The sequence below is a fragment of the Eleutherodactylus coqui genome, chromosome 5 (genome assembly GCF_035609145.1).
Source record: "Eleutherodactylus coqui strain aEleCoq1 chromosome 5, aEleCoq1.hap1, whole genome shotgun sequence".
Classification (NCBI taxonomy): Eukaryota; Metazoa; Chordata; class Amphibia; order Anura; family Eleutherodactylidae; genus Eleutherodactylus; species Eleutherodactylus coqui.
In genome coordinates this window covers 136,037,833-136,065,821 of record NC_089841.1, presented here as the reverse complement: position 1 = coordinate 136,065,821, position 27,989 = coordinate 136,037,833, and the positions used below count along the sequence as shown (strand labels likewise).

The window sequence follows — 27,989 nt, the reverse complement described above, 5'->3', positions numbered from 1 at the left end:
TTCCTCAAGTCTTCCTTGCTTATTTTTGGAATATCAAGAATGGTGGTTGTAGGACACCGGAAGAGTACATTTCTCTGTCTGGGTGTTCCTTCTTCATGCTTGACACAAGTGATAGCAAACTTTGGTATTCTTAAATTGTTGCTTCTCACCTTCTTACAACCCACACTGATATGGGAAACCTCCCTTTCTATCCATCAGGTAATTGTTACAGATGTATTCCGATTGAGATATACTGGGGGTTTAAGGTTCTAATTTCAGCTTCTGCAGTTTGAGGCCTCATTCATGCAAGCGTTTTTACGCAGCTATTTAGCCACGATAAAACATCAGCCGAAAATTGCTAACATGTGAAGCATTGGATTCCAAAGCATTCATCCACATGGGCGATTTTCGACACTTGAAAAAAATTGCTCTGTCAAAATGTCAAATCGGCCTTCGCCTATCTTTTGACGGAAAATGCTGGAAGCTCCCATAGACTCCTATGGGAGCTGAAAAAAGGGGAGGGGAGCGCTCAGAAAAGAAGATAGCTGGCTCTATTTAAGCATTGGAAGTTATTCCGAGGATTTCTGATGACCAACGGAATTCTGTGCTGCAGCGTATTTTTCACGCAATATGCCCGTGTGAATGGACGAGAAAAAGCTAATTAATCTTGGGACTCGGACAGACAGTCGGTGGCATTCTGGAGGAATGTTGCTGTGATGTCACAGGAAGAGGTGTATAACTGAGTATCGTGAGCATCGAGATGGTACTGAAAGCCAAATCTCCTGATGGTCTGTCCAATGGGGGCGGTGTAGATGGAGAAGAGGGCCGAGGACTGAGCCCTGGGGGACCCCAACAGCAAGGGGAGGAGGAGGGGAGGTAGAGCCAGCATAGCAGACACTGAAGGAGCAGTCAGATAGGTAGGAGGAGAACCAGAAGAGAGCTGTGTCCTTTAGTCCAATGGAGCAAAGCAAACAAGTTTTCTTCCTCTCTTTAGCTACATAGTGAGTTTTTGCATATTCACAATCTCTTTGGACATTAATACTATTTCCAGTACTTGCGACACTTGTTTGACTTTACCTCCCATGCAGGATATACACAGTTGCTTATTATATTCACAATAGTTTTATAATCCCAGTTGCTCAATATTCACCGTTTCCTAGTATATGCTAATTATTTAACAATCACAGCCTCTTGTTATCACGAATAACACGACTACTTAATTTAGCTCTGTCTATCTGCATATGCTCCAGTTCAATATTCACAGGCTCCTTAACTATTCTGCAGGTCTGACACAACTCTGTGTACTCTCAACACATCCTGCAATAGTTAAGGCCCATTTACATGGGCCGATGATCGCTCAAACGACAATTTAAGTGACAGCTTTGAGCGATCATTTTGCAAAAACTATTAAGTAGCTATTCAGCTACTTAAGAGCAATTAAAGGGGTTGTCCCGCGGCAGCAAGTGGGTCTATACACTTCTGTATGGCCATATTAATGCACTTTGTAATGTACATTGTGCATTAATTATGAGCCATACAGAAGTTATAAAAAGTTTTTTACTTACCTGCTCCGTTGCTAGCGTCCTCGTTCCCATGGAGCCGACTAATTTTCGCCCTCCGATGGCCAAATTAGCCGCGCTTGCGCAGTCCGGGTCTTCTGCTCTCTTCAATGGAGCCGCTCGTGCAGAATGCCGGCTCCGTGTAGCTCCGCCCCGTCACGTGCCGATTCCAGCCAATCAGGAGGCTGGAATCGGCAATGGACCGCACAGAAGAGCTGCGGTCCACGGAGGGAGCAGACCCCGGCGGCCATCTTCAGCAGGTAAGTATGAAGACGCCGGACCGCCGGGATTCAGGTAAGCGCTGTGCGGTTTGTTTTTTTAACCCCTGCATCGGGGTTGTCTCGCGCCGAACGGGGGGGGGGGGGGTTTAAAAAAAACAAAACCCGTTTCGGCGCGGGACAACCCCTTTAAGTGTGCAAATGAAGCCTTAGCTTAATGCAGTTAATAGCCCCAGGCTATTATCTGTGCTCAGAGCCTTTGTTCTCCATGGGGAAACAATGCTATCAGCACTCCCCATGGGGAACTGCTGATAAGAGTGAAAGACGATGTTTAGTTTGGACTGGATCTAACGATCAGCTAGCGGTGCACAAAAAGTACACGATGGGCGCACATTTAGACGCAACAATTATCGCTATAACGATCGCTTTTAAGCAATTTTTTTAGCGATCATCGATCCGCGAAAATAGGGCTTTAGTCAGGAGAGATACAGTTTATGCTTGCAGGGACCACCAAATGGGTGTAAGTAGAATTTAGGGCCATGCAATGCACATCTGAGTGCATGGCAGAGGCCTTGCAGCATCTCACATAGACACTAAATTATCAAGAAAAGCACGGCATTGCCTTATAAAGGCCCATTTACATGGGAGGAATGTCGGGCAAACCATGTGTCCTGCAAACGAAGTCTCCTGTAAATAAAAACGTTTATATGTCTGCCTGTGAAAGTCACAGTAGGTCCCCATAGAGGTATATAAGTGCCATGTTACAGCTCGGGCTTGTATAGATCCATTATTACACATGGGCATGAGGAATTTGGCCTGGGCTCCACAGTAATATAATACATAGTGAGTACTGCATTGCTGTGCCAAACCGCATACTGCTTCCGCAAATATCAGGGCAGATGACATCACATGTCCACACGCTCCTTCATGCACCCTCACCTTCAGACCCAAAATTACATGATGCTTATAAAGCAACATGGAACTTTGAGGGTAAATTATATGAAGAAACTATGCTTGATATTTAGGTACATGTTGTTAATGTGATATGAAAGCCTTGTTTTAATGATGTCATCTCACAAATGATGTTGCCTTTTAATTCCTGTTTCATTCCAAGTTTCACCTATTAACGGCCTATACTCTCCCCGCTGACTCCACATCTCTCCTTCATCAGAAACTGAGTAAACTATATTAGTGTGATTGAATTTTCCTCCTTGTTTCTTACTGTAAATGCCCATTAAAATTCACCAACATGTTTTCTACTTTTTAGAATTCATATGTGTTCTTCCAGATCCTCATTAGGGAGATATCTGGGGAAAGTGAAGTCTGAAGCGTGCCACAACACTTACCCTATCTATAAAGAAAACATAGGCTAGGTTCACAGCACGTTTTTGCATCTTGTGGAAGGATACTGTCTTGCTTTTTTCTTAGGGGGGCATATTTACTCGTACGGGATGCAACAGGATAGATGGGAATGATGCTGGCTGCTAGTTTTCTGTCCTGTTGATGAACACGATCCATATTCAGTTCTTTGAATAATACGGTCCAGAAAATCACGGAAAAATTTGTGTGTTGCAAAACGCACAAATCTCGCACAAAGACGAACCCCTTTCTTTTGAATGTGGTTATACAAGAGTGCTTTTTTCTTGCATCGCATCGCAGTGCGGGAAAAAAATCACAGCATTTCCTAGTTTTGGGCGTTCCTTCACAATGCCTTGGAACACATCACCCATCGTTTGTAATGGGGCTAGCAAAGCATCGCACGGCGTACAAGGCGCCCCATTTAGCCACGACGGAGGACTGCTACTTACCCAAAGTGATGCAAGGCGTTTTAGACACAAAATCACCTTGCATCCACGGGAAAATCGCACAGTCCTAAACGCGATATTGGGCTGAATTTCTGGGCCCAATATCACACTTGCCCGTGTGAAATTAGCCTAAGGGTAGATTCAAACAGGGATGAATCACTGCTGGATTTTCACAGTGGTTTTGCTGAAAATCTGCAGTGGCAAAAACTACACCAATTGGTGTGCTTTTTTGTTGCAGATTTCAAGGTGGAAATGCTCTAAAACGAAGGGTCAAATCTACCGTGAAAATCTGCAGAAAACAACTGACATGATGGGGATGTAAAATACTCAACACATGTCAAATCCACTGCGGGTTCTTACATGGCCTTTTTCCACACCATGTGGATAATACTTGGCTTTTACTGTAAATGTGGCGGATTTTACATACAGAAATTTTGTACAGAAAATCTGCAGCATTTATGCCCCCTGGGACCATGCCATATGGGTATGTTCACATATAGCAGATATAGTGCAGATTTTCCCAATGGGAGAAATCTACATCAAAATCCACGTCAAAATCTGTGTCATATGGTGCAGATTTTGATATTCTGCAGCAGACTTTACACCTTCAATTGAAGGGTTGAAGACTAATCCTCTACTGGCAAACATACCCTTACGGCATGTTCGAACTGGGCATAAATGTTGCAAATATTCTGTACATGTGAGCATGCCCTAAAGTTCATACAAGTTGCAACAGGAATACCATCCTTTTGCATCCTGTTTTAGGGATCCACGTGACGGAATTAGTCCGCGCAGACTTTTCTGCACCACAATGTTATCCCTACGGGGCTTGAATTCCGCACCTGTTAAAATCCACATGTCTCAAAAGCTTTCTGCTGCGGAATTGCAGAATTGTTGTTGTGGATCTCTAACATACATGTGATGTCATTCCACAATCAAAGTCTTTGTAAAAAAATGCTAGAAATTCCACAAGATGTTCTGTAGAACGCATTCCGCAGTTAAAAATGCAACAAAATCCACACTAATTGACAAAATCCGCATTTACATTGCGTTCTGCAGATAATTCCATCCCGTGTGAGAGGTCTCTTTGGGGCCATTTACGTTATGTTCTTTACTACATCCCCATATTTCATCCCAAGGTTACATCTGAATTCTCATAATCATGATTCAGACAGGACCCCGTGATGGAACCACAGGCTTCGGTTCCTCAAAAGGAGACTATTTTGTGTGCCAGACAGAATAATGTGGCTGACCAAGATATTTTATCCAGCACAAGTGCCGGAAAGCTGCGCAAACAAAGCCCTTATTGGTCTCTGAGCAATAATAGTCTACTGTTCCATCCTGCGGGATGGAAACCAGGGATGTAGAAAAAGGCAAAATGTGAAAGGCCCCTTAGGTGCTTTCATCCAGGCAAACAAGCAGATGCAGCTTAAGGGTCTTCACACAGGATCGAAGTATTCTGCAACAGCATTGTGGAAAAGCACCCTTAACTATCACTGTGGAATTTCGCACCACAATCCACAGGATTAAGGCTGCCTTTACACAGCCGCTAAAATTGGACAAGATTTGTGCGTTTTGAGATGTACAAATATAAAGCCCGTTCTTTTAAATGGGGTCATACACATGAGCAATGTTTCCCTGCACGGCACTGCAATGCGATGCAATGCGGAAAACAAATCGCACCATGTTCTATCTGGCTGCATGATCTCACATCACAACGCCCATTGTTGTCGATGGGGCTGGCGGCAGCAGCGCCGGCCCATTGAAAACAATGCGAGAACTCCACGACCCCCTGCCGCAGCTGTGACAGCTGCACCGGAGGATCCGTGTATCCCCAAAGTGATGTGAGCCCGTTTTACCATGAAAACGCCTCACATCCTCTGGGATTTCACATGGTGGGGAGCGCGATATGGGGGCAATACTCAGAGCCCCTCTATCGCACTCACCTGTGTGAAGTTAACCTAATTGTGGCTTTTGATGCAGAGCTGCAGGCAGTTTTAAGCCATTTACAATTCCTCATCAAAAACTTGCAGGCTGCCCTGAGGATTTTGGTGTGGAATTCGTGTTTTAGGCTAATTCTGCACGTGGGAACGCATACTCAAAGATACTTTTATTCTACCCTCACTTTTCTAGTATTACTGTCTAAAAATATAATAGCAGAATTAAGCAATAACGTGACAGCTGAGAAACGTGCACTGAGGCAACATACTGAGAATCCCCGCTCATCCGTGATATGTGGTTCCATGGCCATCAGCATATCATATAGCTACATTAATAAAAACAAAAATAAACTTCCCTTGCAATGAAACAGATGGTGTGGGGTTAGCAATTTCACAACTTTCACCTGTAAACTGCCTGTAGTCTCCTGACAGCTGCAAAAAAAGTGCATTAAGGCAACATAGCACTACTGGGAAAACCGGTTCAACTGTGATATGCGGTTATATGGCTATCAATATATCACAACGCTACATTTATAGAAATATGCTTCCTTTGCAATGAAACAGATGGTCTGGGGATACTAATTATCATAAGTATTACAAGCTGCATGAGACACAAATGCCCTGGGACAGCCTGCGGTTCCTGAGCATGGCATGGATACAGCGGCATCATGCTTCTGCAAGCTTTACTAGGTGCCCACCTTCATCACACCGCAGGGAAGAATGGGATGCCATTTATTTAACTCGCATTCAGAACACACACTTACATTTTGTTGAACTATTCTCAAAAAGAACCTCAAGTTTGGCCTGAGAGTTTTGTAGCAGTTTTTCTTGCACCCTTCACAATGAAAGGAACTAGCCAATGGCATGGTGTGCAGGAGCGCCTAGTATCATCAATGGGGTCCCATGAACTAACTGCCTATTAGCTCAAGGGCCATGCCATTAGCCTATTAATTTACATGGGTTGGACAAGCAGAAGGTGGTTAAAGGGGAATTCCAGGACTTTGTTAACTTTTTCTATTGATGACTGACAGGTCATTAATTGACGATCAGCAGGTAGCTATCGTTTGGATCCCAGACGATTAGTTGATTCCCAGTTCTGCTGTCACTATGATCAGCAGAAAGTGCTGACCATAGCACAGCAGCCCGGGTTGGTATTGCATTGCATTCAACTGGAGCTGTGCTACAATACTGAGGGCTCATTCACACGACTATATCCGTAAAATGCTGGGGGAGTCCCACAGTGTTTTATCGGTCTATGTGAGCTGGCAGAGACCCCGTATGGTAGCGAGTGCACACGCACACGGTCATGCGCAGTGTTACTGTGCCTTTTTTTTTCAATTCCCAGCTCTGTTTCATATTGAGCTGTATATGATTCGCTGCTCGTATTCAATGTATTGCATATGGACGGCGTTTGCATACATGCCCATACAAATGTATAGGGCTCGCTGCGTGGTGCGCAGAGACATAGAGCACGCTGCGATCTATTTCTCGTGTGTATCGACATGCAGTGTTTACACGCTAATGTGAACGGATCAATGAATGAAATGAACAACTTGGGCTTATATGATAGCCTGTGTGATAAAATAAATAGCAATTTTGCTATTTATCTAAATTGATGTTTCTGTGCTGAAAAATCACTCTACAGTGAGGTCTCCCTTCTTCATAGCTTGTAGTCCACCATCTGCTCTCAATATCCCAGGAGAGCACTGCACGAACTTTTAAGTCTCGCACACATTCTAGGTCTAGGTGGTGTCCACAATGAGAAGCTGTACCCCTCACGACTCTTCAAAAAAGCGGTTTTCCAGGCATTTTTTATTACCTTTCCTCAGAATAGGTCATCAATAGCGGATTGGCTAAGGTTCACCGATTAGGACTTCCTCTTTTTTTCCAAAAAGTACGGTTTGTGTGCAATTACCCTAAATCAGTTACAGTACTTTCCGGGCAATTTGCATTGATGACATATCCTTAGGATTGGTCATCAACAATTGATTAGTAGGGGTCCTGATCGGTGAACCCCAGCCAATCAGCTTTTCCAGTTCCTGCTGTCAGTGGCAAAACACACAGGGTATGGAGTAGAAGCAGATAGCTCCGATCTCTGTATAGTGGCCAGTGCTGGTAATTACAGCCACAATGTTCACTGATTTAAATGAGAGCTGTGCCTACAACTACAAGCGCTGGCCACTACACAGGGGTTGGAGTGATTTGTTTCTGTTCTGTACCCTGTGTGTTTTACTGGTGACAGCAGGCACTGGAATAGCTGATCAGTCGGGGTACAGTGGCGGACCCCAGCCAATGAACTATTGATAACCAATCCTGAGGATATGTCATCAATGCAAATTGCCCGGATAACTCCTGAAAGTACTGTAACTGATTTAGGGTAATTTTGCATAAAACATATTTTTTTGAAAAATGCCATGTTTTTCATGGCACTTTTAGGCCCCTTTTACACAATTTTAGCACTTTTTAACGCACCTCATCACCCATTACAATGATGGGGTACATTAAAAAAGCCTGTCAAACGTGTTCGAAAATGCTGTGGTTTCTAACGTGGCATTTTGGTAATGCGTGTGTGAGAGCAGCCTTAGGGCTTATTCAGACGGGCGTATATCGGTCGGGTTTTCACACGCGGCCAATATACGCTGCCCTTCTCTGCAAGGGAAGGTGGCGGGAAGGGACAGGAGCTAGTGCACTGAGCTCCCGCCCCTCGCCACTGTTTGCAATGGGAGGGGCGGGACGGGGCAAAGCTAAGTTCTGCCCCTGTCTGCCCCCTCCATTGCAAAAAGTGGCGAGGGGCAGGAGCTCAGTGCACTAGCTCACGACCCATCCAGTCTCCTCACCTTGCAGAGAAGGACAGAGAAGTGAAAACCCGATGATATACACCCGTCTGAATAAGCCCTTAGGTAGGTTTTAAACAGTCCTTTTGCAAAAATGACACTTTTTTTTTCATTTTGATGAAGTGGTGTTTTCAAGACAAAAACAATGTATGCAAACATTTGCTGTAGGTCAGTAGTAAAATTTGAAACACTCTACAAACACTGCATTTTTTGTGTAATTTCTTCTCACTTTTGCTGAGTTTTTCTAAATCCACAACATGTCTATTTATATTGCGAATTTTGGCCTCTTTCACACGGGCTACAAAACGCATGTATGTGAAGCCCATGGTTTCCAATGAGTTCTTTCAGGCTACAAAACATCTCTTATGTGGAAGAACCCATTGGAAACCATGGGCTTCACATACATGCATTTTGTAGCCCATGTGAAAGAGGCCTAAAATACATTAAATCCTGCAGCAGATCTGCACGTAGAAACGTGACCAAATCCACATCGTTCAGGTATGGATTTGGCCACTGTCAGTTGTTTCCGCTGCCGGAATTGCTCCCGGAATTCTGCAGTACTTACAGTAAAATCCATGTGGAGGAGATTTTAATTATCTACAACATTTTAAAATCTGCAACATATTCACAAATAAAACTGCCCAAATTGACACCATTTAGGTACAGATTTGGCCATTGCATATTTACTCATAATTGCTCTGGATTTTCCACTGCAGAAAACTAGCAGTGATTCCGCATTGTGTGAAGGTACCCTTATTACTTTTTTTTCTTGCCCTAAAACCCTGCGGTCATGTAAAACATACTAAAAACAATGTGCTTGTGGCATTCTGGTGGTGGGGGTCATTTTGTTGGTCACTGGCATTTTTAAATGCAGCATGATCTAGCTATTAGATTTTTTTCTGATGTTGTTCCTACAGAGCCTGAAAAATGTGAGAATAAAATGCGAGTCATAAGTATAATAACATTTTAAAAAAGTCACCGAAAACACTTCAAATTCAAGGTGTTTTTTACAAACGAAAAAAATTCAAAAAAACTGTGCGGAACCACAGTGTTAATCCCCATGTCCTAACTACGTTCCTGGATCACATTGTGTTACATCGTGGGAGGACTAAATGTGGCTTATTGTTTTATTGTATTGTGCTATTATTTCAGGAAGTGTTGTATGCAATTGACCTCCTGCTGTCCAGGCAATGCTTGCATATGATCATAATGGCCTGTGTATTAATTAGCTCGTTATGAAAACCAATTTACAGGCTAAAAGGCATACTGCAAAACAACATTTACTTCTTGTAACCACTTGTATTTAACAATCCTCTAAACTGAAGAAAACTAATCACTGCAAGCTAAAATGTCATTATCAGGGGTAATTTACAAAAATTATTAAGAAAACGTCCATTTTGAATGTTCCAATTATGAGCAAAACTCTAATGCTCTAAAATGAGCATTCCTTGATCAAACATCTGCCCCTACAGTCCTAATTATCAGAGAACAATAACCCTGGGTACCATCGTGGGCTCCTTGCCCTGCGGATATTAACTTTATATAACAGATGATTGTCATCAGCATCACAAGGCAGATGGCCTCACAGGGGTTTAGATCATCACTCTTCATCCTCCCACTGTGTAATACTTATTTTATTATGTCTCCCCGTTGATTAATTTTTTTCATGTGAATACCCAGACCTAAATCAGACACCTAAACAAATACAGCTTGTCTTATGAGACCTAAGCTGACCCCAAACCAGACTCGCCAATTCTCTTTCGTGCAGTTTACAGCCCTTTGCACTTACAGGCGCTGCCAATGTCAGAGGCGTAAACATGACTACAGGAATATGGAGAGTTGAGTATTTAGTCATGAAGGTGTGCCCGAGAAATTAGACAGCTCTTCCCTGGATTCTCACCTTTTTCCAGAAGACTCCAAGAAACCCCTCCAGTAGTGTAATAAGTGCATATTTGCCTAGTGGCTTTCAGCTAGTTCATCTGTTTCTCTAGCTTCCATAGACTTAAAGGAGTTGGCCAGTTACAAAGTCATATTTTAAAGTTTAACCCTTTCCAATCCACTGTCTGACCTCCTGAAGACATTATGATTTAAGGCTGCAGAGCTCCGATGTTGGAAGACGTCAGTCGGGGTTCTCTTATTGTATATTGCCAGCCTCTCTGCTGTCAGAGCCTATCCAGCATGTCACCTCATGCAGTACTGGCTTTAGCCGGCATATAGCGCCATTGTTCAACGGCAGAAAAAGAGTAAGCCCCCTAGTAAAACCAGGATACAAATTGGATTGGAAAGGGTTAATGCAAAATGACTGAAAACAATCAAACAAAGGACCGTTCAGTCCCGCAATTGCTCTGGTCTGTATTGACAGCAGAAGTCTAACAAAAAAGGATTGTCTGTAATTAAGCTGTGCTGCTAGAGTACAACTACTACCCATTTTCATAAAATCCCAGCTACCATTTGGTTTGAATGCATACGTTTATGTAAAATTATTGCAATTTCTGTCATGTCAGTTATCAAACTTTATATTTTCAAGTTTCTGAATTCTAACACTATAATTTGAAAGAAAAGTTACACATGTAAAACGCAATTCAAATACTCTCGTGTGAACCTGGCCTCAAGATGAAGAAATCCTTTTCTGACAAGATGGAGCGTCCAGTCATATAGATGAGGTAACTAATGCTTGGTTTGCTCTAAATGGGATTGCCCCACTTCCCTGGCGTGCAAGTAGCCCTGATTTATCACCAATTGAGTCCATACCAAGGATGCAATCAAGGCAAAGAAACAGCAAATTTTGAAATCAACCACCCCCGAAGAGTGCCAAGCACTAGAAAAATTGATGTCCTCTCAACTAGAAGAAGTAATTCTAGGAAAAGAGGATGCAACAAAGTTTTAAGTAAACTATATATTGTCTTTTACTGGACCTATTGGACTACTTTAATATATGTCTGCAGATAGTCGGACTATTATGAAAGTACATGCTGTGTTTTAACATAAGAGATCTCTTTGTTTCTAGTAGCTGGTTATGTTTTTTTAACAGCTTTTCTTAGACCGGCTGCACACGACTGGGTCGGATTCTGCAAGCGGGAGCCCTCAGCAGAATCTGACCCTGTGCCCAGCTTCCACACGTATCTATCACTTTCCTTTTTTACCTATACTGCGCATGGTCCGCATGGCTTGCCGTCAGACATGTGCAGTACAGATTATTTTTTTTCAAACCCCTGCTTTTCCCGTGACATCGCCTGGTGATGATGCGGAATCCACAACCTTTCCACAATGTCAATTGCGGAAGGGCCGCAGGTCGGACAGCTTCCATTGACTTCAATGGAAGACGTCCACATGGAATCCACGCAACAATAGAGCATGCTGTGATTTTTAACTCTGCGAGCGAAAATTGCTTTCCACTCGTATGCAGGAAAAAGCGCTTTTCCATAGCAAGGTATGGAAGGTATTCACCGTGGGATCCGGAGGTGGACGCTCATTCCGGATGTCGAAATGTAAATCTGTCCGCGTGCAGCCGGCCTTAGGAAATGTTTCTTTATTTGATAAGCTTCATTTGTTTTTAATTATATTACTTTTCGAATAAGGTAACTAAACAACCTGATCTAACAGAAACATAGCTGGCAGCTGGATAGAGATGAGCGAGCATACTCGATAAGGCAAAGTACTCGAGCGAGTAGTGCCTTATTCGAGTACCTGCCTGCTCGTCTCTGAAGATTCGGCTGGGGGCGTGGGTGAGCTGCGGGAGTGAGCAGGGGGGCAGCGGGGGGGAGAGAGTGAGAGAGAGATCTCCCCTCCGTTCCTCCCCGCTCTCCAACGCCGCTCCCCGCCAGCAGCCGAATCTTTAGAGACGAGCGGGGAGATACTCGAATAAGGCACTACTCGTTTGAGTAGTTTGCCTTAGCGAGTATACTAGCTCATATCTATAGCTGGACTATCATGATAAGGGGTAGTACTATTGCTTATGGTCTTGGATTACCTGTAAGCTGACACAGTGTCTTCCTCTGTGCACCAAGCCCTACCTGGTGTCACCTATGTGCCCTAAGGTGGTAAGCTGATTCATATAGCTCTTGTGGTGTTATGTACTGCAGTAAAATATTAATAATAACATAATTTCTTGTGATACACAGGTAATATTTAAAATGAACCACCTGATGCCTTGATGCCTATTAATAAAGTGGAATGAAGTCATAATATTAATTCGCTTACCAGATAGGTTTAAATAATACAATTGCTGGCTTCCGTCATGCAGAAAATAGAGTATCTCTAAAGCATCATAATCAAAGCAGTATCATGCTGCTCTGGTAAGTAGGAGTTCACAGCTGGAGTTTCTGCAAATCTCTTTATTTCCACCTCATTCACCCTGTGGCTGCTATTTTATACTCACACAATGTTATTTTCTGAAATTTCTCCCAAGTGCTCTAGTTATTTTTAATATTTGCAGTGCACAACTATCCCGTCCAACAAATCCCGATTGTCACAACTGAGTTGTCACTTACTGATGCATGCGTACGAGGAATAGGCTGATTTTGGTCCAAAAGTGATTCTTGCTTGACCTGTCCTGCTTATATCCCTCAGTTTTAAACCAAGCCTACTAAATACATATTTTACTGCGGTCCTTGAACTAAACGTGCAGTTTCTGCATTCAGGTTCTGCTACTTCTTTATCCATTTTGCTTTAGTGCTTTAATTAAGAAATGACGGGAACACCTAATTGTTATTGTTGGAGATGAAAGTGTTAACTGACCAATGAGAGGTGGAGATTAGGTTAAAAACCCTTCTATCAAGAGAAGTTTTTGGGATACCTATCTTAGAGACATGAGTACCAAGTGGTCAGAATTTCAGAACTGATCTCATGTTTTGTATTAATTATTGTATTTTGGTTGCTCACATGTATATTTCTATGATGGGTTAATGAAATGATGCATTTTCAATGCTTTATTAAATATGTGTGTGGGCATATCCATCTGGAAGTTTTTTATTAATACTATTGGGTGATGAGATATATATTTTTTAATCAGACCATTTTTCTGAAGTTATCATTTTAATTCAGTACCACATAATTTCTATGCCTTACTAGGAGCAGTAATCAGCTTCCATGCCTTATATAGAGTTCTCTGAATTCCCAAAAGAGTATGGCCATCAAGCCCACCTACAAAATGCAGTATACAAATTAAGATCAATTTCGACAATATATTTTTAAAATTATTTCTAGTACCCCATTCCAAAATTCACGTAACTTTACACAATCCCAGACCATATGCATTAAATCTGCACCATCCATACTACATTTCGGAAAGTCTGAGTTTAATCTAGTACCCAGATAAAACAACTTTAATGGGGTACAATTAGCTGTATATACTAAATGTAATTGCAATACCCGTTGACTTTTGACTTTCAGATAGAGCTATCATTGGAATTATCACAGCTCAAAGGCCGCGACAGGGTCGTGGGATAACAGCCGCAATGCGGAAATGGATTGGCAGCACTATGTCAGTGTGAACAACGTTATGATACTTTTTTGGTTATATGTCTGTTATTCCTTGGGGTTCCCGTGTTGTTGCGAATGGGTCATTGGCAGTCGTATATTGAGTTTCCCTTGGTTGTTTTGTGTTTTCCCTGGTTTCTGAATTATATGTGGAACTTTCTGGTGTTTATTAATCCAGTGTGGGCACTGCCTTTCATCCATACTGGGCGTAGTGCATTAACGCTCAGCCCGGATGTAACAGGAATCATACGCAACACTGCGGCCCATTTATCATTGTTAATATGGCCCAAGTCTTTTTCCATTTTTCTTTTACTTTTATTAGAAATTGCTGTAAATTGTAAGAAAGCATCTGTCTATATAAATAAGATATTACACCTTTTGTAACTTCAGAACATCCAAGAAAATTCATGAAAGGGTGTTGGACCGTATGTATAGATACTGACTGGGCCTGGGCAGTAAACGCCCAGCTGGAGAAAGTGGAAAAATTAACTATGGGGAACATCATAAAGTTCTCAAATTATTCAGAGCTGTTACCTCCACCCCCTCCCCACCAGAATGTACCTGTTCCAAAAATTGTTGAATACAGTCCCTGTTTTCCTCCTTTCATTCCTCTCTTGCATATCATTATACCGGGGCTAAAAACCTGTCATTTTAGAAACTAATCTGCCATTCAACCCCACACCGTTTCTTTCTCTCCAACCCTTCAACTATTGCAATTGAGATGCCAAAAAATATATCCAAACATTTGGAATTGTCAACCCTCCAGACAGTTTATGCCTTTGATGGGTCTTCGATTTAATTCTAGTGGATTTCTTATTCCACACTAAACTCCTAAATATCATATGAACTCTAAAAAAAAATATTGTGATGGAATCCAAACCGGAGAGTTTTGAAGTATATAAAAGGAGCTGTGGCATCAAAACCATTTTAATAAGATTTTCCCAGCTAATAATCGACAAGGAGAGGCTATTCCAAACCTCAACCACTCCCTCACCATTTGAAGTTGCATATGTTCCAATGAAAAATCCACTGGCAAGGGATCTAAGGGAAGAATTACTAATAACAGTAATCTTACCAAATATATCAAAACTAGACATAATAGGACCCGTAGAATTACTCACATCCCCTGTGTACAAACCCAGATCATCTTCATAATGCAATCAGGTGATTGCCTTATCAAATCAGCCAGGGGCTCAATTGCCAAGGCAAAGAGAAGAGGAGAGAGTGGACACCCCTGCATTGTTCCCTTCTCAAACACCATCTGTCCCGAGCTTCCCGAGATTTAGACTTATGTAAACTAATCTTCTGTAAATAATGCCCCCGTATAAATGCCTTCATACCATCCCACACTTCAGATACTGAAGAACCAAGGTTATACTAAAAGAATTCCAATTAAGCCTCCTCCATTCTAGCATTGCCAACAAGCAAATTTAACCAGAAGGGATTTAACTTCCAACTTCTACCCAAACCAAATCCCCTACTATTTACTGTTAACAGCAAATAAAGTGGAGAGTTATCAGACACAGTTAGCAGCAGATATTCCACTCTATGAACTTGAGAAAGTATAGATGGAGTACCCATCAGGAGATCTATTCTAGAAAGGGTATTATGCAAACTAGAACAACAAGAATATTGGCAAACTTCTGGGTTTCTTAATCTCCACAGATCACAAAAGCCTAGTTCCATTAATAAACGTGCAAAAGCAGTTGTAAAAGGAGAAGCCACTATAGGGCCTTTATTAAATCTAAATCCAAGCAATCATTAGAATCGTCCACCATCAATATGGGAACAGCAGGACATGTAACCATAAATTCCTTCTTAATACATTACCTGGAATATGGAGGGGCGATATATATTGCCACTAAAAAATAATACTTCTGACTAATAGTACATTTAAGGCAAATAAATCTCCCCTTGGAATCTATAAAAGATGACTCGCATCTGAGAAGGGTATTTTATAAATCAATACACTCCACACGAGTACACAGAATGAAAAGGATGTTCCTATAAGGAATGGTGGAGCAAGTGAATAGTATCTTTTATTAAATGAGTTTCTAATAAACAGACAATAGCTGGTTGAAATTGCAGCAAACCTTTTTGTTTTATCCCCCATACCCCGCATATTTCCTCGCAATTATATTAACCTCTTGAACCATGGTAAATAGTATTCATCACGCTATATCACCCAACTAGTCATATGATTTGAGATGCTGGTCACATTGCATGATATACATGGAAAAGGAGAGAGAATAAAAAAGAAAAAAAAACTAGAACACCACATCGAACCCCGTACACATATAGCCCAAAGCCCCAGGGCTTTAATCCCCGAGACATAGCGATAATGGTGAAAAAGAAAACCCCAAATCACAGTAACATAACTATAAACTAAGAAGCAACACCCAGGAACCTTCTACCTATTTAGCAAAGACATTCATTTCAAACTGTTAAATACTCCGCCAATAATCCACCAATAAAAGGCTACTTATTATTACTATTATATAAATGTTTTTCATGTTTATCAATCCAGGAGGCAGCATCCCAGAATTATCAAAGACTTTCTAATGTTAAAAATGCATTGCATCAAAAATTGCAATGCGTTTTTAGCATTGGAATGTCTTATTGACTTTTACATCCTCTTTCAGGATACCAAACTGAGCAGAAAGGCTGGCAAAGACAGTATTACTTTTAGTAAAAACTAGAAAAACATCATGCAGAGCAAGTTTGTTTTGTACATCATTTTACATATCCACACCACTAGCTTATGCTCAAGTAGCCTGCATAATAGTATTTGCAGAGGCACGTAAAGCAGATGAAGTATATAAAACAGGGCCGTTCTTACCCTTCTCAATAAAGGAGTGAGATAATGGATTAAAAATCCTATCAGATCAGGTTAATACAGCTGCAGTTATTTCATGAGGGAGGGGTTGGGGGAGCAACTCTGCTAACCTGTGTGCCACTTTGTGGCATTTCTTGGTAAAGCAATTAAAACGATCAGAATGTTTCGTACAATACGCATGTGCACCCCGCTCAATACTCGATCTTCCTCCCAGTGTAACACATGCAGCCTTCTGATGCAGAGTATTCGCTGTAGCATTTGCAGATGTCTGCGCCTGAGCACCAACTTGAAGTGCATGCGCACCAGCAGCTGCTCTCTTGCTTATCATTAAAGCTTCAACTGACAGACAGAAAGGCCTTGCAGAAAAACAACTATTACCGCTTCTTCGCTTCTCCATTTCTCTACTCTCCCGAAGCAGGACAGTGATCCAACACAACCAGTGGCTCAAAACCAGCAAAACAATCAGCATGGTAGAGGCAGAAGCATTGCCCAAGAAGAGAGCCAAACTAACAGGATAGGTAGGAGTTCTCCTTGCATGCTTTCACTACTCACATCACGCTCTAGGCCAGTGTTTCTCAACTCCAGTCCTCAGGGACCCCCAACAGGTCCTGTTTTCAGGATTTCCTCAGTATTGCACAGGTGATGTCATTATTGTCGGTGCCCCAGACATTGCTACAGGTGTTCTTACTATAGGAGATCCTAAAAACATGACCTGTTGGGGGTCCCTGAGGACTGGCGTTGAGAAGCACTGCTCTAGGCCACAGCCTCTGGGGTATGAGTTATGATGTGGTTTCCCTTTAATTTCCTCTGTTGATGTAGTTGTGTAAATACTTACTATTCATGATGTACCTGTTGCCATGTTAAGGGATACTTATCTTTTTGCCGTATATCACGGACTAATCTTTTTGATGATTGGTTGGGATTTGGAACAATGTTTACACACATCTGTTCATGTATTCATGTTCTCCCAGCAATGCATGCTGGGAGACGGGTCATTTGATGGCTTAAAGCTCCAGACTGGAACCGCTTTTCTGACTACTTGCTGCACATTGTGCATAGTATGCATGAGTAGTCTAAGACACTACATGCGATTCTGACTGGCCAGCACTGCTCCTGTAGGCAGCACTGGTTATTGAAAGCAGATGCAGTGTCTTAAAAAGTAAGTCAAAGTAGTTAGTATGGCCATCTTTGTTTCTCCAAGCCTGGAGGGTCGCTTTAACTGCCCTCTTTTCACCTGTGAAAATACCTTCAGATACTTACCATTTGTGTGTTTTGCCAATGCTATGAATAAAGACCCAATGTTCAGCATTCGACTCGTGCTAGCAGGTCTTTTTAATCCATGTAGGCATTAATGAATTTATTAAATTCTGTAACAAGAATAAAATGTTTAGTTTTTTATTTTTTACTGCTATCGGTGCTCAATATGTGTTTTCCAAATTTTTCCTGTATGATAACCTGGAATCCGGCTCAGTGATTGTTTGTGCATCAGCAACATTTCCCCTGAAAGTACATTGTTTCAGAGTGATGTGGTGAGCTGTTTTTAGAGAAAGTTTACCAACTGGTGCTTTCAAATCTGCTCTGGGGATTCTGCATTCCTCCTCTGTTCAGGGAGCAGGAAAGTGAAATCCCCATGGCCAAACAGTTCTGTCTCTAGATGGGACTGAACAGCGCCAGGCAGATCCTATTGACTATAATTGGGTCCACTGGCTTTCTGCTCAGCTGGACGACTTTTGGGCTGCATGCAACGCTTTTTCTCCCAGTATTCTCAGCTGCTTCAGTGACGGAATCTCCAACCGGAGGTTTTGACACAGATGTGAAACCACCCTACTATCCTTAGAGGATTCCTTCCCAATGTTCAATCCTATTATCGTGTTAACATGTTAAATACAGTGTTAATTCTGATTTCAAATAACACGGTAGCACCAATGTCAGGAGGGGAAATATTAAATACAGACTTGCTTTTTTTACAAAGTATGTTTTAGTGGACCCTTTCATTCCAAATGAAAGCCATACCTAAAAGGGACATGTGCAAAATGAAACAGTAACACTGAATGGTGCACTGTAGTAATTGCAGATTTTTTATATAAATGATTGACAAAGATTTCAGTAACTCCTTTTTTACAGGGCTTAATGACTGGAAAGTAGAATCTCTGGTCCGAAACAGCTGCAAATTAGTATATGAAATTCAGGAAGCCTTTTACATTAGATTGTAGAATGGGGTCCTGCTTCCTGCACCCATCTCCGTTTATAATTTTTGTGTTAATTAATTCTTGTTTCAGAATCCCATCTGCTTGCTGGGATATTTGGGCTTCCAGTTTGCATGCAATGATCATTTACAGTCGTCCAATGAAATGATGTTATCTGTCACTTATGTAAGACTGCCTCGGATATTAGCAAACAACATAGGCCAGATATCTGCATGCTTATACATGGCCATGTATCTGGAAGCAGAGCTGCATGCGTGTACATGGCTCAGATGACAAGCAGTTCTTACATATTCAGTCACAATAATAGCAGATAATGTTCCCAAAGCTACTGACATTGTGTTAGGGAGCTTTTATTCCAAAGAAAGTGATCTGTGTATAAACAGCGGTTCCTAGACTTTTCTACTCAGAACATCCAAAAAGAATAAGTTATATATTAAAAGGTAAAAAAGATTTGACTTTGTAAAAAACAGTGAAAACATATTTTAAAAAAGTGATATATTAAGTTGTAATTTTTGTTAAAAAAAATAAAATCAAGCACCTACTGTGTTTCTTCGAAAATAAGACAGGGTCCTATATTAATTTTTGCTCCAAAATATTTCTTTTTTACATGTATATCTGCCTGGACACCATTTAAAAAATCATGCTAGGGCTTATTTTCAGAGTAGGTCTTATTTTCAGGGAAACGTGGTAGGAGTAGTCGTTTTGCTGGAAAACTTTGCATACCGTTACATCTCAGGCAGATATGCAAATGATTAGAAGTTGTGGCGTGATTAGATGGTCTTGCCACCTGAGGCCATAAAAGTGGCTCCTTGTGTGTAGTGGACTTCTTTTTCCTCTTGTGTAGAGCTTGTGGACCACTGGATGCCTCTATGATTTAATTGAAGGGATTTTATCCAGATAACAGAGTTTAAAAGGGGAGCATTACTGGAATGTGAAAAGCTGGATGGTCATAACAACGAATTGACCGCTACATTAGCCGTTCTGACCAGATTGTTAGTAGATGTTGGGACCAATGGATTTGTGAAGGCATGCACAACAAGGTGGCCGCACTCAGGACACCCTCAACAGACCACCAGCAGAGAGGATCATCTGATCATCTGACAAACATGAGCAGCTCCAACTGTTTTGTTGTTTGCCATCCAGAGACAGGTAGCGCCACTGTTACAAGCCCCTGTGTCTGTCAGAAACACTTCCAGGCACTTGGCTGAAGGACATTTGGTATCACAGTGCCAATTACATGTACTGCCTTTGACAACCACCCACCGTCACATCCATTTGCAGTAGTGTTGTGAATGACAAAACTTTACTGCTACAGAGTGGAAAGGGTTTGTTTCAGTAATTAATCCAGGTTTAGTTTGGGTGCTGACGTCGGACATGGTCAAGTCTGCAGACGTAGGGGTGTGCACCTCAATCCTGCCTCTGCTGTGGAGCTAGACACTACCCCCCTTCTGCTGTGATGGTCAGGATGCATACAACAGTCTGTCCCCCCTAGTACTGGTACAAGGGACAATGGCAGCTCAGCGACAGCTCAACGTCGACAGCCTACGAGTTAGCATGATCTAGATACTCAGTTACGGCAAATGTGGACCAAAATACCACAGTATCCCACCCGAATCATTTATGCCTCCAAGACTGCCCTTATCACATCTTCCATTCAAGCTAGAGGCGCCCAACTGTGTGTTAGAGCCTCCATGCCCGCCCCTATCACATCTTTCATTCAAGCTAGAAGCAGTACAACAGGGCACTAGAGCCTCCATGCCCACCTGTATCACATATCGTATCCAAGCTAGCAGGGGTACAACAGGGTACTAGAGCCTCTATGTCCACCCCTACCACATCTTGCATCCAAGCTAGAGGCAGTACAACAGGGCACTGGAGCCTCCATGCAAGTATTCAGTTTCCACAATAAATGATCCTTTTGCTTGGATATTGTAATCACTTACTTATAACAACATTACACTCGCATATAGGAAGTTTCATTCCATTTCAACAACTCCTTCTAGACGCTTGATTTTTTTTTTTTACAGTGTATTTAAATCAGTAACATAATAACTGAACAAATAAGAATTTTTCAGTTCTCTGTATTCTATAAATGAAATAACATTTTACCGCTTGTATCAGCTTTTTTTAATGACTAAATCGCTCGTTTTATGTAGGTATGACGTGAAGTATTTGTTTAGAATGGGCATTTATGCCATATACAAAGCACAAAGATTGAAAAGAGAAATAAGTCACTGATATACCTTATATACCACAAATGTTCAGAGCACAGGAGCAGAAGCAACACTGACATTTGTTATCGCTGCAGTTGTAAAACCATAGACTTGTACAAAACAACTGCAAATTCAGTATTTGCTGCAAAAGAGCATCATGAAATTAAATATGTAATATCATCCTACTCCCTATGACTTTCCTTCCACTTATCCTAAACTACATGCCAAGACAAAATGCAGTACACATTGCTGCTATTTCCCTTCCCATTTCTTAGCTAAAGCTCTAGGGAATTGCTATGCCTATCTTATGATACCCTATTTGATGTGCTTATAATAAAATGTAAAAACTGTAATAATAGAAAGCAGCATTGGAACAAATCTTGTCCTAAAAATGTGAAAAACTACAAATACAAAGATCTCTCCCATCATCTATTTACACCCAGGACAGTGACTGTAACAAGGGGGCGTCCTCTAAGTCTAGAGGAAAGCAGGTTTCATCACCAACACAGAAGGGGGTTCTTTACTGTAAGAGCAGTGAGACTATAGAACTCTCTGCCTGAGAACGTGAAGAGGGCAAATTCTATTTTAAAAAAAAGGGTTCAAGAGGGGCCTGGACTCCTTTCTTGAGGAATACAATATTATATATCGTAGGCACTGATTACTTCAGAAGGGTCGGTGATTCTGGGATTATTCCGATTACCAGACTTAGAGTAGGGAAGGATTTTTTTTTTTCCCTAAATGAGGATCGACATTGGGGAATAATAGGCTGAACTGGATGGACATATGTCTTTTTACAGTCTAACATACTATGTTAAATCTAAAGGCTAAACATGCTGGTCTGGCACTATAATGGACACATTTTGGTGCATAGCAGAGCAGCAGCAATGGGGAAAATGTATAAAAACTAGTTTAAATACAGAAAGGGTGTTTCCATTGTGACATTTCGATTAAAACCACCATTAGTCCAAGGCAGGGTGAAGTATGAGCTTTTAATCAAGCCCACTCTCACTTTACTTTGTTCAATTGTTTTATTGAATGATGGTCCAGTCTTTTGTAAAACAAAAGAAAAAATAACCCTAATGAGTGCATGAGACATTTCATCCATCTTTTGTATATAATTTGTGCTTCAATTCCCCCAACTTTCAAGATTTCTACTTACTGTAATTAGAAGAAAACATCCTTCCTTACAACCAGAAGTGGTAAACCTGTAAAGATCCACAGTAAAGCCGCATTCAAACAGCCGTGTGCGAGCTGCCATCCTCGGGCAAAACGTGCAGCAGACATCACACAGACCCCCCGTCCCTGTGCTGGCCAATGTGCAGGGCAGTTCACATTTGCATGTCCTACTCCCATCCATGAGATTACTTGGTTTCTCTTGCCGAGAACAATCATGTTACTCCCATACATGAAACGGATCAGATTGGGACATGCTGCGATCTTTTTCACATAGACCATTGGTCAGTGTGTAAAGTCTTTTTGAATGCAATTACAATTTAAGGGCGGCCGCATTTGGGCATAAGCACATATACGTTCAAGATATCGTGGCATATATGCGCTATCCAGGGCACGTGGACGCATGGTATCGTGCCTATAGCGGCGCTTTTTAGTATAATTTTTGCAATGCCGGGACCGCTCACATTGGTAAGGTCCCAGCAGCGCCATGTTTGAGTAAGCGGGCCAACCAAATTAGTCTTAGGTGTTTTCGATTTTCTGTGCAAATAGCACATTTCATTGAGCAATATTGTGCAGACAGGGGCCTTTGGCGGCAATGAACCCATTTAAAGCAATAGGTTCTATTCCCTGTGTATTCCGCTTGCAGATTTTACGGCTGCAAATACGCACGCAAATGCCCCCATATGCAGGGGCCCTAAGGCCACATTCACAGTTGCATATTTAGCATCACCATTTGTAAACCAAACTATGAGTGAATCTAAAACAGAGGTACAAATATTTCCACTATAGTTTTAATGTCTCGATGTTCCTCCATTGGCTTTGACACAAATACTGATACGAAATACTGACCAAAACACTGCCATGTGATTGTGGCCTTTGACTGAGTTTACAATGGTTTATATTTTTATGGGGTTTTTTTGCTCTGCGACTGATCTGAACTGAATGAAAGATTGACAGGCTGCCATATGCTTTTCAATCCATATCGATTTGGCCTAAAGGATAAAACAAGAGACCCTCTAAGAAGTGATCATAACATAACTGACGAAGATTGATGCCTGACGGTCATATCACAGTCATTCATTAACAAAAAAACATACAAAAAAGTTTAAAAGGTTATTCTGGTGAATCTTAACTTTTGGTTAGGTCATTAGTAGTTGATGGATAGGTGCTCAGGACCCCCCTCCATCAGCTGATCATTCGGCTAGGGGATAGGTTATCAGTAGAATTGAGCAAACATACTCTGCCAAACTTGAGGCTCATTCGAGTATTAGTGTACGCGATGGTGCTCGTTACTCGAACGAGCATCAAGCCGTGTTCGACCCCGCCCCAGTTTTTGGCTCCTCCCCGCTGTGATATGCCTGTTTTGGTCCCTCCCTGCCGCGACGCAGCGTGCGTCATTGGCAAATTTTTTGTCTGGCAGGCAGGGGAGAGAGAGAGAGAGACAAACTTAGGGGGAAAAAAAAAGCTCGGCTCCCGGCGTCCCACATACAAAAATGCTTGAGTCTCCCATTGTAGTCAATGGGGTTCATTACTCAAGTAGAGCTCTTGAATTTTACGAAAAGCTTGACTCGAATAACGCGGACCCGAGCATTTGGGTACTCGCTCATCTCTAGCTTTCAGTTAAAATAGACAGGAATACCCTTTTAACGTTCAAAAAAAGGATTTTCTTTTATATGCTGTCTCTGGAAAGTGGGAGAGGGACATCATAGAAACATCTAATACAGCATGTACAATGGGTGAGTGAGCGAACATCTGACAATGAATTATAACTACTCCTTTTTAATTAACCAAATAAATTTGCTTACTTTCCCAGGACTAAAGGCCCATTTAGACACAACGATTATTGCTCAAAATTCCTCTAAACGATGTCTTTTTAGCCGTTGCATCTAAATCCTGCCATCGTTTATTTTTCTGCTGAACCATGGATTTCATGTGAGCATGAAATCCATCGTTCATGATAGCAAGGACTGCACGCTGAGTTCTCCGTGGGCAGCGCTGATAACATTGTTATTAGCCAGCAGCCCCTTGCAGAGCAAAGGACATGTATTTAAAGAACAGACAACCTGCTGTTCTGTAAATACATCTCCCAGCGGCTCATTAACATGCAAATGATGTTAATTAGCTGCTAATGGTGCCCATTAGTAACTATGCAAAATGAGTGCTCAAAACTGTCACTCAAACTGTCTTTTGAGCAAATTTTGAGAGATCATCTTTGCGTGTAAATGGGGCTTGAAGCTTGTAATGTAAAGTCTCTGTTACTTTTAACTGATATCAGAACTGCTGCATAATCAATGATCCTTTGTTAAATGATACCATTAAATGGCTCAATGAATCCCCATGGTTTGCAGATCAGATACATGCTTGTTAATCACCCATAAGGGCTCCTTCATACAAGTAGAATTAGTCCGCAATATGTAACAACTTCATCTGGCGCTGTGGAATTCTGCTCCAAAACCCACATGCAGTGTACATGCAGATTTTGATGCAGAATGGACATCAGAGTTAAGCTATTTTTAAGTTTGCATCAAAATTCGCATGGACACTGTGGATTTTGGTGCAGAATTTTCAGCATCTTGCAGTGGACACTGCAGAATATTCTGCCCGTGTGAATGTGCCCCCTAGACTTCCTACACACACAGCATTTGTTCTGGTGTTCTTTCCTTCCCAAAAGCCCTATGGTCAGATATTACATGAGAACCTGTAGTGAAATAGTAAAGGGGTATTTCAGCCATTCAAAGTGACAGTTATATGATTCACGAAGCAATGACATGTAATTTTGCAACATCATCTTATAACTTGTTTTGGAAAACTGCAGAGATACTCTCTACATGTAGTCCCCCCTGCTTAGCTCTCCATTGGTACCCAATGGTTATGACCTGTATGCTCCACAGTTTTACTGGTCAAGCATGCTCAGTGCCTTCACACTCTATAATGGTGACATAGCTCATACAGCTGTTAATTCCCACTCATCAGTAATTGGCAGTGGGGCATTGTGGGAAATGTAGTTTTTGTACTCCCTGGCGGTAATTTTAAATAATGATGTGGAAATCTGAAGATGGCTGGAAAAATGGGAATTAGTGAAAACATTAGGGAAATTTTGAAAATTACGGTATGTATTAACTAAAATATAAGTTACATCTTTTATGTAAGCAGGCCTTTGTGAAGAAAGAAAGTGTGCCAAACTGGAAAGCACTATATGGGTGCTGCCACATGGGCAAAATTAGTCAGCATGAATGTTGCGGAATTTGTGAATGCGAAACTGCGCACCACTATATGCGGATTTTGATGCGGAATTGCCAGCAGAACTCTGCCATTTTCGTTCTGCACAACAATCTGTGCTTTAGTCGTGTGGATTCTGGTGCTGAATATTTGAATATTACAAATTCCACAACATTCTTATGGACTAATTCCACCCTGAAAGCACTCTAAAGTGTTAGACATAGCCTTCCAATAAAATATAAATTAAGTGATGGACAAGAAACTACATACAGTAAGTCAGTACTTACTTGGGTGTGTGAGACTCATCCACACGGTGACCAACTTGGAACTCATGAGACTTGCTCCGATGCAAGGAAGTGAATCCAGGAATAAGGTGGATGAGCTTCCGGGAAGAAGGAGGTGGGGTACCTGGTGGTTTCAGCTTGTTCCTCCTTCTTACTGGAGGAGTGCCAGGAGGGGTCATAGTGGTGACTATATTAGGTGTCCTTGGTGCATTACTGTGAGCTGTATGCCGCTGACGGGGGGATGGCGGTAATGAGCGGTGCCCAGTCTCTGAAGGTTGGCATGAACCTGCATATGCTTCAACAGTCAACCTGTCTACATTAGTGTAGAGGGATCCATGAGCTACAGGCAAATGGCAGTAGTGCTGGATGCATTTAGACTGTAGTTTTGGGCTCTGTGACAGATGTGTTCGGATCCATTGAGCCGTCTCTTGCTGGGTGACAGGACTGTTTTCCTTCCCTGCTTCTGTAGGGGGCCATTGAATGGCCAGGTCTTGCTTAGACAGACTGCTACCTATAAATGAAACAGGCAAAGTTAAGCAAAACAAGAAGTGAATTTGCAGCAATAAAATTGGCAAAAATATCAAATAACACATGAAATAGAGACAAGATGGTTAAGAGGCTTACTCTTATAACAACATATATTGGGTTAGTCTGTAGAGTGACTTCCACTGGTTCTACAATCCTACAAGTGAAGACGCAGGTTTTACATTGTTGATGCCATGAAAAATAGGCATATTTCAATGAATGGGAGCTTGGTTGCGTATTTACACATGCAAAAATTAAAGCATCACACGCACATGCATGCGCAAATACGCAACGCCCATTGTGTAAATACGCAGTGCAAATGTGCGCATAAATGTGTTTACGCCCACATGACACCGCCCTTAAAAGAAAATAAAAACTGTCAATTACAGTGATAGCAACAGAGACACGTAGAAAGCATAGCAAAAGAGTAGTGTTTGTAAGCATGGTCCATTCAGTGGTTCCCCCTACCGTGAAACATCTGATGGAAGATCAAGTTCAACTGTATCCCAGGTGGGTACAACTCCATAATGTTGGAATTTTGAAAAGAGCAACAAAGCATGAATCTGTTCTTCGGGATGAGAGTTCTTTCATGACTGGCATTTCTGGACCAGGGACCACAATATGAGTCAGGGTAAGCATAAGTTATGTTGTTGATGTTTTTGAAATCAGGTCAATTAGACAATTTTGTATTTTACGATTGTCCTTGGTTCCCTAGATTTGTGTATGATTCTAGGTAAATATGTTTATTACTCCCATTCGGGGAGCAGGAAAGTGGGAATCCCCATGGCCAAATGGTTCCGTCTGTGGACGGAACTGAACAGCACCGGGCTGGCGCCACTAACTTTCTGCCCAGCTGTCCGGTTTTGGGTTTGTAACATACCTGGAAGTTCTGCCGCAGATGTGATACCACCCTAACTGGGGTTTATGGGTCTGTTATTTCCAGTTTTGCTCCTCACTGTATTTGTGTCCTCATGTTATGTATTTATGTACAATGGCTGTAAATGATTTTGTACTTGATATTAATTAAATTTGTATTTTTTATTAATTTGGGACATTTATTCCTTGTGTTTTATTGGTTGATATAGTTTAAGTAGGTTTGTGGCCTTATTGTATATTTGTGAGGTTTTTGTAGGAGTATATTACACATAAATATCAATGTCCCGAGCCACCTCATATCAGTATTGCTATGCTATTCATATGTAATGTCTCCATACATAATAAGCATGCCTATAATTTAACAGTGGACACTCACTATCCTACCAAAAGTAATTGGACACCTAAGCAAGAATCAAGAGTAGCTATTATTTACATACATTAATACTTAGTGGTGCTCTTTTGGCCCTAATGACATTCAATATTCTCCGTAACATACTTTCTACTAACGTCTAATACACCACCTGGTATTTCCCTCCTACAAACATCCAGTGAGTTCTCTAAAGGAAAATAAATAGAGATGAGCGAACTTACTCGTTTAGGGCATTTTTGCACTCGAGCACCGCATTTTCCGAGGAACTGACTACTCAGACAAAAAGATTTGGGGGGCGCCGGGGGGAGGGAGGGCGGCGTGGTGGAGCGGGGGATAGCAGTGGGGAACAGGGGGGAGCTCTCTCTCCTCCCCCCCACCCCCCTCTGCAACCCCCTGCTCACCCCCAGCACCCCCCGAATCCTTTCGCCCGAGTAGTCGGTTACTCGGAAAAAGCGGTGCTCGAGTGCAAAAAC

At 41.8% G+C, this 27,989-nt stretch overlaps 1 protein-coding gene across 1 annotated transcript in view; it reads right to left on the bottom strand.

The window, feature by feature from the left end:
- The window catches only part of KSR2 (kinase suppressor of ras 2), a 349,612-nt gene that overhangs the window by 188,401 nt on the left and 133,222 nt on the right, over positions 1 to 27,989 (bottom strand). The window contains exon 4 of the mRNA XM_066601915.1: positions 25,749 to 26,256. Coding sequence (XP_066458012.1) covers positions 25,749 to 26,256 — 508 coding nt within the window. The remainder of the gene's footprint in view (positions 1 to 25,748; positions 26,257 to 27,989) is intronic.